General features: G+C 44.1%; 1 protein-coding gene across 10 annotated transcripts in view; it reads left to right on the top strand.

The window, feature by feature from the left end:
- Positions 1-6,992, top strand: part of CEP170 (centrosomal protein 170) — a 97,946-nt gene extending 90,954 nt beyond the window's left edge. For all 10 annotated transcript variants that reach the window (XM_045860288.1, XM_045860328.1, XM_045860320.1 and 7 more), the window contains 4 exons: positions 1,802-1,890; positions 3,886-3,979; positions 4,748-4,799; positions 6,388-6,992. In XM_045860288.1, coding sequence (XP_045716244.1) covers positions 1,802-1,890; positions 3,886-3,979; positions 4,748-4,799; positions 6,388-6,677 — 525 coding nt within the window. In that variant the 3' untranslated portion in view covers positions 6,678-6,992. The remainder of the gene's footprint in view (positions 1-1,801; positions 1,891-3,885; positions 3,980-4,747; positions 4,800-6,387) is intronic.
- Positions 6,993-12,911: the final 5,919 nt, after the last annotated feature.

Genomic DNA, 12,911 nt, shown 5'->3' with positions numbered 1-12,911 from the left:
AATCAGAAAAACAAAACAACCCGAAAGAAAAATCTGGGGGAAAAAACCAAAACATGAGCTCACTGAGGAGTGATGCGCAGAGGCGGCGCAGGGGCCAGCGGAGGGGCCGGCAGAAGGAGACAGGAAGCGGCAGTTGGCAGAAGGATGTGCTCCCAGGCGGGCATGGTGCATCCCGGACTTAAGGAACAGGAGCTGAAAGTCAGCATGCATGGATACCCATGTTTTCAATAGTACCGAGTAGCAGAAATGTACCTGATGGAAGAGTGTGGCTAGCCAGCGCCTCAGGTGCAGCTGCAGGAAATTCGATGGCTTTATTGCACCCGCTCTCTGGCCTGGCCTGATAATGATTCAAAAAGGACCCTTCTCCTAATCTTATCTATGGTCATTCTGTCCTGAGGTCCAGGAAGATAAATTCCTCTAAATGTAATTAAACTGTGTGGCAGTTTATATTTTTAAAGAGAATGGAAACAGCTAGATTGATTGTGATCTCAAGATTAATATCACAAAATCTTTAATATATTGTAACACCGAACTGCACTTTATGGGGGTGGAAAAGAGAGATAGCCTTTTCTGTTACAATCCGTCCTTAGTCCACCTTGCCCTTTCTCCCTTCATCCTAATTAATACGTCTCTTCCACCCTTTTTATGTGATCCCTCAAGACTCACAAAATACCAGTGTGCTTATGTAGCCTTTCAGCACCCCATGTGTCGCTTTTCACACTCTGAATGACCTTTTATGCCCCTAAATTCAAATCCCTGTCATTCTCAGGACTACTTCCCATGATGCCCTCCGCATTTATCCCCTGTGCCAGAACTCCCTCTCGTTAGAATGCCTGCAGCGCCGAATCGCAGATTTAGCGCTTACCTCCATTCGTATAGAGCAGTAGTATCTCCTGCTCCTGCGTATTACCGTGATCGCCCCCACTGGCCTTTAAAGCTTTAACAAAGCCGTATGTTATTTTCTGGATTGTGTTCCAGTGTCCAGATGCAGTTCTGACAGGCTCAGGAGCTGACTTGGGAACCCACCCTTGAGCCCTAAGCTTAGTCCTTTCTGCAGCGTTCTGCACTCTCTGTGCCTCCCATGGGTTAGCCCTGGACAAAGCGCAGCTCGCAGGCCAAATCCAGCCTGTCACCCGGTCTGCCAGGTTTTATTTCAGCACGGCCACGCCCACTGGCTTGTGCAGACCCTGGGGTGCTTTCACGCCACAGTGAGAGCTGAGTTGTTGTGACCGACACCACTGGCCTGTGTGTGTCACTCTGGCCTTTCACACAAGCGTGCTGACCTCTGGCCTTGCTTGTGAGCTTCAGCTGGGGAGGTGCCGACCACTGTCATAAAAACTTGTGTCCTGAGTAAATTTTAAAAATATGTCTATCCCATTAGGCTCTGCCCTGGGGAACAAGGACTGGAATCTTCTGCATCTTTCTGTTGATGTTGTTTGATGAAAGAATACCTAGCAAATTTAGTATTCTAAGTTAGTTCCTCTGTCCCTGTTATAGTGATTTCACTGGAGGCGTGAGAGAACGGGATCTTGATCGCAGTGGATGGTAGGACAACATGGAGGGATGTTTGAAAGTGATAGGACAGAGACAGTATGGAAACTTCACAAGTTATTTAATAAAAAGGAGCTTGTTTGCTAATATTTCTTTCTTTGTCAGTGTAGTTATACAGGAATTGTGTTCTTCACTGATCTTTTATTAAAACTGGCGTCCATAAGAACGGTGAGCCGTGACTGGTGTTCCCGGTGACGGCACAAGGTGGAGGTGATACTCTAACGTCCGCTGTTGTCTTTGGCTGCCGCAGGTCATGGGAGACAATCTGCTGCTGTCGTCCGTCTTCCAGTTCTCCAGGAAGATTCGCCAGTCCATAGACAAAACCGCCGGGAAGATCAGGTGCTGTTTGTCCCGCCAGCCTCCTTGCTTGTGTTACTAACCGCCGCCCGTTCCCCATTCTCGAGCCTGCTGCCACCACAGCTCCAGGGAACCAGGGAAGTCAGTGGCACCGAGTTCTGCTTCCACCTCGACCACGTTCCTTCCTTTTCAGAGAGAAGTGAGAGCCGCAGGCTAGTTAGGCAGCGTGCAGGGGACAAACAGAGAAATAAATGTCCCAGAGAATCACACACCTTACCATTGCAAGTGAACAGCTGTAGTCACTTAGGTTAACTTCATTATTAGAAACAATTTCTCTTCCATGTTATACTGGTATTTTAAGTTAACAGACATTTGGGGCTTCTTTTATAAGACCTCAGACTTTATTCTAGTTTGATCTTCCTCATCAGTGAAGAGGACAGTTTGCGTCCTCTTTATTTAAAGAGTCAGAACACGTATGGAAAAGGGCTTTATGTGAAATATGTGTAGTTCAACAATTTGAAGCACAAACATTTTTCCCAGTAACCATTTTCTGGCAAAATTCACTGTATTTTCAGCACTGTGTGGCTAATCACAGACTTCCTATTTAGTACAAGAACATTGTAGTTCAGAGTTGGTCCATGAAATAGTCATTGTTTTCTTACTTCCCACCAATCCTAGTGCTGTTAGGACTCTTACAACACACGTAATAATTTACTTATGCTGTAATATAATAGTCTTAAGGATAACAGCCTTTAGGTGCCTGGCAGGGATGTTTATTTGGGGGGTTTAGAAAATTCAACAGTAGCCCTGCTGGTGTGGCTCAGTGGGTTGGGTGTCGTATAGCAAACTGAAAGGCTGCCAGTTCAATTCCTAGTCAGGGCACGTGCCTGGGTTGCAGGCCACGCCTCCACTTGGAAGCGTGCAAGAGGCAACCCGTTAGTGTTTCTCTCCCTCTTTCTCCCTTTTTTCCCCTCTCTCTGAAAAAATAAATAAAAAAAAAAGATTCAACAGTAGATCAGAATGTTCTTATATTGGATTCTAAAACCATTAGTGCCTTTTTAAGCGTGGTTATGGGTAATCATAGATATTTTACACCTGATTTGATATTCATGAATTTCTTGTTTTTAAATAAGTTGAACCTGGCGTATTGATCCTTAAAGAAATACAAGTAAGTAATTTACTTGTGCAGTGTTGATGTTTACATAAGGCAGGAAATTAGATTTCCAGGCTCAATAAAGAAACTTAAAACGAAAACAAAAGGATGCCTGGCATTTACATCTTTCTAAAACTGCTGAGTCACGTCTCAGATTCCCAAGTATTGGGGCAAGAATGATACCATGTTTGAATAACAAATCAAAAATGTGGGGTACTTTATAAGTTAACATATATGAATTTAATTTCTAACATAAGGGTAATTATCTTTATTGTGATTGTTTTTATCAAAAGGATAGTGTCTTCACTCCTAGCAGTTAGTGATGATGTGTAGTATACTAACATGAATTAACATTTTGAAAGAAAAACACAGTAAACACTCTAGTTTTTAACCTTTATAATGTTCACACTTCACTCATCGGTAAGATTCCTTTTCCTATATAAAGAAGTCTTGAGAGACACAATTATTCATATCTAATTCAACCTGTTGTAATCTTAATTTCATCTTGTGTTTATGCTGCGTATGTTCTGTCTGAGCAAAGTTTTGTTTTCATTATAACTGGTGGTTAATTACAAATATCATAAAATTTGGGGGGTTATGTACATTTGTTTTACATTTGGCTTTTAATAAAGAATGAGATAAATACACAAGAGCATATGTACATATTCACAACCACTCAGTTACTTTTTAATACAGATCACTCACTTAAATGATTTTGTTGGTAACACTGGCTGAGTATTTTATTTGCAGTTATTAATATTTAATGGTTTCTTCATCATTGTTTATCTTTGCAAAGATTGTTGTTTAGCTTTGAACCTTGTTTTTCTATTATTAAAAATATGATAGGTTTCTAAATTAAAATGCTTCCTTTTTTTGATTTGTAGAATATTATTTAAAGATAAAGATCGGAATTGGGATGAAATAGAAAGCAAATTAAGAACTGAAAGTGAAGTTCCTATTGTGAAAACCTCAAGCATGGTATGGTAATTTTCCTTGACTAGTAAAATATCTTAGTAGCGACATTTTATTTTAAGGGATTGCTATGCTTATTTTTGAGCTGTTTGTTGATTGACATTTTTAAAGGAAGATATGAATGCAATATTTGGGAAATTTTATGCCTTAAACAGTCGCTTGCAGGAGTTTAAAATACTGATTGCTTTGAAGTTACAAGAATATGAAGGAGGAACCTTTTATGTCTCTTATTATTATCATGCATTCGTGTTCTTGTAATAATTGTACATTAGAAGCAGGCAATTTTGAAATAAGAGCCAAACTCAAATATAAGTTGACATGAGTCATTTCCATTGGCCTAATAAATTGCTTGTCTTCGCCTCAAAATTTGCATAGATTTTCATTGATCAGAGAATCATCCTAAATCTGAGGCTGGAAGCTTATACATTTTTCCAAAGACCATCGAATCCTTAGGCACATCTGCAAAGTTGTTGCAACGTGCATCAATATAAGTTTTTCAAAACCTCTTCTTAATAGTAGTATCATGTTGAACTTTCCATCTTCTATTGCTGTCTCATGGAAAAAAGTAATTTTATTTTAACATTAATTGAAAGATTTTAAAATTGGCATCTTGTTCACTGGATATCCTAATCATTTCATATCTTATTGCTATAAACGTAGTGCCATGTAGAGAATGTTAAGTATCCCAAATAAGGTGAGTCTGAGAATCATTGCCTATCAAATAAAGATGTTTTTCATGAAGTCAGGTCATTTTTGTCGTTGCTTCCCCCACAGGAGATCTCCTCCATCTTGCAGGAGCTGAAGAGAGTTGAGAACCAGCTGCAAGGTGAGTCTGCTGTTGGATTCCGTGGAAAGAGCTAACAGTTTAGGACAGTGCGTAGTAAGTGGTATTTCTTAGAGTATCCTTATCATTAGAACATTACTTGATTAAACATAATGACACAGATAAAAGTATAGAGTTGTGATTATCCAAATTACTCATAAAAAGAAAGTTTAAAGCCCAATATAAATAATTTAAAAGACAGCAAAGGGAAATCTTGGGCATACTGTTAGATGTTATAAACTAACTTATAGTCTTATATGTATTAGCTATTAAATATATAGATACTAATATGTGAAAAACATGTAAAATAATGTACTAAAATATGTGTATGCAACTGAAAATACTTATCGAGAGTTAGCATTCTGTCTTTGGCCTGGCGGTTCTTAAATTGTACTCGTGGAGGAACCCAGGTGAACTGGGAACACAAGCAGTGACGGCTGGTGAACGAGAAACGAGTACATCAGTCTGGCCATGACCATGGGGCCCAGAGGAGAGAGCGAGGAGAGAGAGCTCGGTTAGCCGCCTCCTTGGACAGGGACCTTGTGTCGGCTGTGTCAGATCTCAGTCACGCATCAGGGCCTGTGTAGGCCTGGACCCAGAGGTCCCCAGAGGTCCCCAGTGGTGCCACAGCTAATTCCAGGATGAACTGCTAATTCTATTCAGTTTTTGTTGCTTGAATTATCATAGACATGATATGTGAGTCCTACCTAAGTGATTTTCAATCTTTATTCAGCCTCAACACCCCTTGAGCGTTTGGATGAACCCCATGAGTAAAAGTGGCTCTGTTAGCTGGTAGAATGGGGGTACACCTAGAGGGCCTCTCAGGTGATCCCTAAGTCTGTCGGTGCTTCCTTCTCCCAAAACCCCTCTCTACCCAAGGCTAAGTTGAAAATCACTGCCTAAGATTTTTCCTTGTCCACTCAAAGATCTTTTGGATTGAAAACTGGTTTTAACTGGCCCTTCCCATGGAGGTCGCAAGGTCCATTTGGCCAGCTGGGACTGCCAGGGGATACCAGTTTCTAGGCTACGAGGGGATCCTCAGGGCCCAGTGGCACACACATGCACACTTGCACGCAGCCACTCTCCTGGCACTGTCACCAGAACAAATGACAGCATGACATTGGTGGCACTCAGCGTGGGCTCACATTGTTCAGTTTCCCAAGCCTTCAGGTTACCCTGCACCCCATCAATAGCAACCCATCCCCGGCTCCCAGAGTGATTAATACCGCCAGGAGTCTGTACTAAAATTATAAGCAGTATTTTCAGTCATCCCCCTTAAAAAAAGGAAAGCGTATTTTAAAAAGACCTTTACTGAATTCCACATCTCCAAATACCAGTCTTCCAACAGGCTCTGAAATGCCCCTAAGTGAGCCGCTCAGGGCACCAGAGAGAGCACTCGGGTATGTGAACTCTATAGATCAGCCCCCAAATTACTGAAGTCGGGTTTAAAACAGTATAGAAAGGATTAGCCAAAATTAAGCATCAAATGAAAGCATCAATAGTCAAAATATTACCCAAGCATAGGGATGTTGCGCTCCAAACTTCACCGCATCGACAGTTGTCTTCCCCCTCCTCCTTCTCCCTCCGCCAGTGATCAACGCCATGATCGACCCGGACGGCACCCTGGAGGCCCTGAACAGCATGGGCTTCCCCAGCGCCCTGCTGCCGTCGCCCCCCAAGCAGAAGTCCAGCCCCGTGAACAACCACGGCAGCCCGGGCCAGGCGCCGTCCCTCTGCCCGCCGGAAGCCCGGGCCCTTCACCCCGCCGCCGTCTCGGTCTCGGCCGAATTTGAGAACGCGGAGTCCGAGGCCGACTTCAGCATCCATTTCAACAGGTTCAACCCCGACGGGGAAGAGGAGGACATCGCAGTGCCCGAGTGACTTTCTCTGGACTGTTAGGAAGGAACGACCTGTGGAATGACCGGGAGTACTGGCAGCAGCGTGGTGTCGACTTGCACAAAACAAGACAGCTTGGTCAAGTACAATCTTGTTATCTCTGGCTTTTTAATTTTATTTATTTATTTTTCCCCTCTAACGTGGTATCATATTCATCCCTTCTGGCCACTCAGATATCCACTTGGTGCACACGTAGGAAAAAGCAGATTGTGGCGATTTCGCCTTTTGTGGTTTTATGGTTTCCAAATTGAATATAATGACATCCTTTCCCTGCACAGATTTTTGTTTCTGTTTTTTTTTAAAGCCATGCTGTGACCTACAGGCAAGCTAAATGCCCAGCATTTCTGGCCCCCGTGTCTCCTGTGCCCAGCTGCTCCCCGAAACGGACTTTCTCTTCACCTGTACAGATTTGTTAAACACTTATATTTACTTCTCAGTAATAGGATTTATATTAGTACTCATTGCCATTGGATACAGTGATCTATAACTCTTCACAGTCAAACTGACCTTTTAAAAAAAGTCGTTCTTATGTTCTAAAATTTTCCAACATACATGTGATTTATATAATTTTGTTGCTACGTAAATTGTCTTGGGGTTTCCGGAGATGAACTATTATGTTTGCACTAAGATTTGCTGGGAGTGGTAGGCGGGCGTATCTGTAGATCAGTAAGGACTAACCGCCCTTTTTTGTACATAGGAGACTGATAATACTGTATTCGTTTTAACCCTACAGCGTTTTACTCCACTTTCAAAAAAAGATGAATTTGGCACTTTTTAAAAAATTTTTTTTTACGGAAGTAAGATTTTTCTCTCTCGCTTTAGGGCCAATGATAACCAGAGAGATTAAACTGGACAGATAGTGTAGGTGGAGTCTATTTTTAAAGCTAAGAACATGTATATTGGTCCTGTGTTACCGAGTTTCTATGTGACAGTTGAAAAAAAAAATTCCCCGAAACGATCATGAAGTTAGAATTTTCTGCATTAGGACACTTGGAGAACCAGTAGTCGTAAGCTTAGTCGATAGTCTCACTCCCAGGCAGAGTGAATTGCTTCTGTGTGTTTCCCTGTAGGACCCAGTAGTGAATTCCGTCTCCGTCTTTCTTCCTCGTTTGTAAGGACTCTGCGAAACGACAGCGACAAAGGGCCTGTGTCACTGAACAGAAAGCCGGTGACAAATGTCTTCTGTAAACCTGTTTTCTTCTCTTTCCAGTAAGGTTGCATTTGGATAAGTTTTCAAAGAAAGCAAGTACCTTCGTGTTTCCAGAACACTATAATTTGGGTGAATCTTAATTCAGTTCAATGTTATTAGTAGACTTGGAGTTTCCCCTTGACGCTATCAGTTTATAAAGGTTAAAACTGCAACCTTTGCAAATTAATGAAATGGTCCATAATGTATCAGCAATAATCCTGTGCTACATTTGTGTTCAGAAACTCACTATACACTGCAGAACTTTACAGGATTTTACAGAAATCCTGTACTGTTGGGCCAGTTAATAAAGATGCAAAAAGAAAAGCAAAAAATACCCTTTTGTAGAGATGTAAACACAGAAGTCTGTTGTGCGATGGATCTCATGTTTTTCTTTAAAGTTTTTTTTCAAAAGGGTAAGTGAACTATTTTCCTGGTGAAGCTAAATACCCCGTTCTAATAAAGGAAGACTGAAAAAATGTTTTAAAGAACATGAATGGAAAGACACGAATGCTTTGAAGAAATAAATGAAACATTAAAACAGGGTCAGTCCGTTTGAAGAAACAGTGAAACAACATAATCAATTGTCCCTTCTTTTATTGAATGTTTGGGTACTGATTATGTCCCCGGGGAGGTAGAAGGTAAGGAGTTGATTAGGAACACATTAGCATCTGTCTCCTTACATTATTGTTTAAGTGTTTACACAGGTTTGTTTAAACATTTGGCCTTTTACTATGTTATTTTTATTTTTTAATGAATACATTATTCTCCTTATTTATTTTTGTTACATTTATTACTTATGTTATTTTGTTATGCATTTACAACTCCATTTTTAAATAAAGTGTTTCTGGAACTTTATACAGTGATTGCACATTTTATTTCTTCTACCATTTGGATTGCCAACACTTCATCACTTTGACAAATTGCCATTTAGACGCCATTTTCTCAAAGCCTGGCAAAGGAAAGAGGCCTCGGCTCTGATTAATGTGGGAGGAGAGCCACGAGGCAAGAGGAGGCGAAGGTGGCCCTGTCGTCTTCCGACATTTCCAAGCAGACGCTCCCAGACCGACCCCGGCCACCGCATCAGACCGGAACATTCGGCGGGCCGTCCCGGGAAACTCCGCCGTTTTCATGCTGTTTTCCCCCGCGGGGGGTCCACGGCTGTTTCCGTTGCGCCTGCCGCGGCGCCAGGGTGGCCGGTGGCCTGCGTGGGAAGTGCTGTGCCTGACCAGTTTTGGAAGCAAATACAAATGCCAGAAGAAGAACCGGAATCAGAGAGGATCGGAGCCCGTGGCTTAGATGGGGAAACCGACGTCCGTATCCAGCATCCCCTCTCCTGGGGGGAAGCAACGTTTGACCCATCAGACCTGGGAGTTTTTTGTATTTCTTTAGAAAAATAGCTGACTGCCGCTGCTGGGCTGCCTCCGTGTCCCTCGCGACCTCTCTGAGGTTGCGGCACATTACGCCTAGCGCTCATCACCAGTGCCGATGGGCGTGGGAGAAGAGCCTTCGCCGTCGCAGCGGTTACGGGCGTGGGCGAGGCGGTGCGCGGCGGCGCTGGGGAAGGCACGTGGGTTCGCTGAGGGCGAGGCAGGACGTGTGATCACCGTTAGGCAGACGCCACGCCAGCGCGAGTTCCCAGACTGGCCCTTGAACACACAGAAGGAGGTCAGGGGTGGAAAATACAGCCAGGTCCTGACCCGTGGTCTGGACCACGAGCTCCGTGAAGACCTGGAGTGGCCGGCAAACTTCAGGCCCACGGAGCACCGTGGCCACTTCTGGGGACTTCGAGTTGGAGTCCAGCAGGCCAGGACCATGGCCACCTAACAACCAAACGCGTGCAGCCGGCCCAAGCAGAGCCAGGGTTTGAGCCCGGATCAGTTCCCCTGAAACGGTCCTGGCACATTGTTAACAGTCCCCCCTTCGCCCCAAAGTGTGTCTGTTTGGATCGCGCACGTACACGTTTACCCAGGTTTGAGGACAGCGCTGCCCACCGCTTCCTGCTGCCTCGTTCTCCAAGGCGGGGCGCAGGAGGGGTGCCCGTGCCCGACCCCAGGGGCCACGCGCTGAGTCAGAGCCCGGCTGCCCGCTGAGCCACCTCAGGGAGGGGGACCTGGCTTGGGAAAGAGGCGAAGTTTGGGGAGGAAACAGGCTCTTTTTCCAGAAATGAGTTTAGACGTGGATCCTCAGCTTTAGAAATCACAATGAGTCTCAGGCCCCATACATTTTCCTTAAACACCTGGTTGTATTGTTACATTGTCCTGAAACTGTACAGCACCAAAGTCAGGGAAAAATCTTAAGAAATACTCCGAGAGAGAAGAAAGATTGGTTGCTCGTTTGTTTGCCTTTACCAAGAACTGCAACTAGACTTCCCAACAGTAAGGAGAGTGATAATGCAAGGAACGAACATATTGTTGATGGGAGTGTATTTGTACAGAACTCCCAAGTGTGTGAGAATGATGATACTATTTTCTGAATTGCGTTATCCCTGCAGATGGAGGCGAGAGGAAGGAAGTGGACATTGGGTGAGGCTTTAGCTGTGCTGAAATATTTTCTTTATTAAAAAATAGTATTTCTGTTTATAGTAGTACAAATAAAATAGAATTATAGTACTGAAATAATACACTCAAATAAGATAAAGTACTAATAGCTGTCTCATCTTGCTGGTATGCCATTAAATTTATTTCCTGTGCTTTTTTGTGTGTGTGTGCCTGAATTGTTTCAAGTTTTAAAAAATGTTTTTAATTTGTACTTAAAGAATGTCAATCAGTATCACAAACTGATACTGCATTTATGGCATGTCTAACAAGGAGAGTGATTTACCCAATCTGCTTACACCTGAAGGAGGTCAAATGTGAGAATGGAATTGGCACTGGACTTCAGAAACTGGACTAGCATTGCTGAAAAGAGCAAAATCCATTCAGCTCCTGCAATTACAGACACTAGACCTTACATCTAGCACCCAGGCCTTGGTATCCCCTGCCTCCGCTTCAGGAATATGTCTTCATTGATTTCCAGAATTTTCTAATTATGGGAAGTGTTCCCAGAAAACGGGAGTGAGATTTAGGGAGAAGGAACCCAGGAAGGAGGAAAAGTTAGTAATGTCGCATCCTGAGGTCATCTATCTTATGGGCAACGGGGGGTTTGACCCCCACCAGGGCCACCTAACGAACCTGGAGACTGAGCACCGGAAGGGGAGGGGCGTTTATTCGCCAGTTCTCGTCTCCCATCGTCCGAGGGCTGCACGTGCGCCATCAACTCCCTCGCACATCAGGTGGTGCTGGTGTGAGTGCTGGGCTGGTGGTCCCTGCGGGTGCCTCACGCGGTGGTGCCCGCAGGGAGAGAGACGCACCAGCAGATGGGACGTGGCGCCTGGTTGCACCTGCTCAACACGGGTGGCTGCAGCGACGGCTGGAGCGAGGGGTGAACCAAGGGGAGGTGCGGCAGGACACAGGTTTTGTCCCCAAGTGGACGGTGCAAAAACGGCAGTCTCCTGAGTGGTGGAAAATTAAAACCCGCGTATCTACTCTTTTTTCAGTCACACAAGAGACAATATTGGACAAATCCGTGTCACTGCGGGAGCAAAACGACATCAAGGTGGCTGACTACTCACAGTGGAAATCGTTAGTTTTCATTCCTGTGCACTTGAATGGGGACAGTATTATGTAAAGGAGGCCCCGCCCTGGTTTTCCGAGGAAGCAGGAAATCCGTGCAGAATCCCTCAGGAGTGCGCCGATACCGTGTGTCTGGACAAGACGCGCTCATTGAATGCCATCAGGGCCATTTCATTCTTGAAGTAATAGGCAAAGAATGAAGTCTTTTTCTCCACATGCTGCAAGGACAGTAACACAGGCCTTCATGGGGCAATGTATGGCTTAAACCGCATTTTTTATCTCAATACTCAACTTCGGATTCTCTAAGTAGCCAAGATTCACCCTCGTTGGGTTTGGAGAAAGAACAAAATATCTGAAAACATGGTTTTTGCTCCTGGACCCCAAGGTGCTGATGAAGAATTTGTAATAAGGCTGTCTTACAGATAGCTGCCGTCGCCACCAGGAGTGTCAGCATGCTGGGCAGGCGGTGCTCACATACTTGTAATAACCGTAGGCTCCTTGGAAAGTGCCTCTTCCCAGCGCAGGCGATGCCCTCACCGAGGCCGGATTTCCAGGGCGAAGGGCGCTCCCCGGAGGCCTGAGTGAGGTAGTTTCCAAGCAAAATAACTGGTGGAATTATGTTATGCTTCAATAGGAAATCGAAGGGTCTCGTTTTGCCAGGAAGATAATAGCATTGTTACAGTTTTACCTTTTTTTTTTCAAAGATTTTATTTATTTTTAGAGAGGGGAAGAGATGGAGAAAGAGAGGAAGAGAACCCTCAATGTGTGGTTGCCTGTAATGCACCCCCTACAGGGACCATGGCCTGCAACCCAGGCATGTGCCTTGGCTGGGAATCAAACCAGCGACGTTTTGGTTCACAGGCCTGCGCTCAATCCACTGAACCACACCAGCCAGGGCCAGTTTTACCTTTTTTTGTGTGTGATAAGATATATATATAACTTAACATTTACCATTTTAACCATTTTCAGTGTCCAATGCAGTGACATTAAGGACATTCACAATGTTTTGCAACTATCACCACCATCTATTTCCCAAACTCTCATCATCCCACACAGGCACTCTGTACCTTTAAATAATAATTCTCCATTCTCTCCTCCCTGGAGCCCCAAGGAACCACTGTTCCACTTTCCATCTCTAAACTTGACTCTTCTAAGTACCTCACATAGGGAGAACCATACAGTATTTGACCTTTTGGACGGGTTCATTTCTCTTTGCAAAATGTCTTCGATGTTCATCCATGCGGTAGCATGTGACAGAGGCTCATGTTTTCAAAGGCTGAATAATAGTCTGTTGGTTTTATCCATTACATTTTATTTACCCATTCATCTTGTTGGTGGACACCTGGATTATGTAAACCCCTACAAGCCCTTGGACTGTGACGCATATGTAACAATTATTACCTTGCTTTGCACTTAGAT

The sequence above is a fragment of the Phyllostomus hastatus genome, unplaced genomic scaffold, assembly GCF_019186645.2.
Source record: "Phyllostomus hastatus isolate PE091 unplaced genomic scaffold, TTU_PhHast_1.1 phas_contig_148, whole genome shotgun sequence".
Lineage (NCBI taxonomy): Eukaryota > Metazoa > Chordata > Mammalia > Chiroptera > Phyllostomidae > Phyllostomus > Phyllostomus hastatus.
The sequence above is the reverse complement of the archived record's forward strand: the minus strand, read 5'-3'. Positions and strand labels throughout refer to the sequence as shown.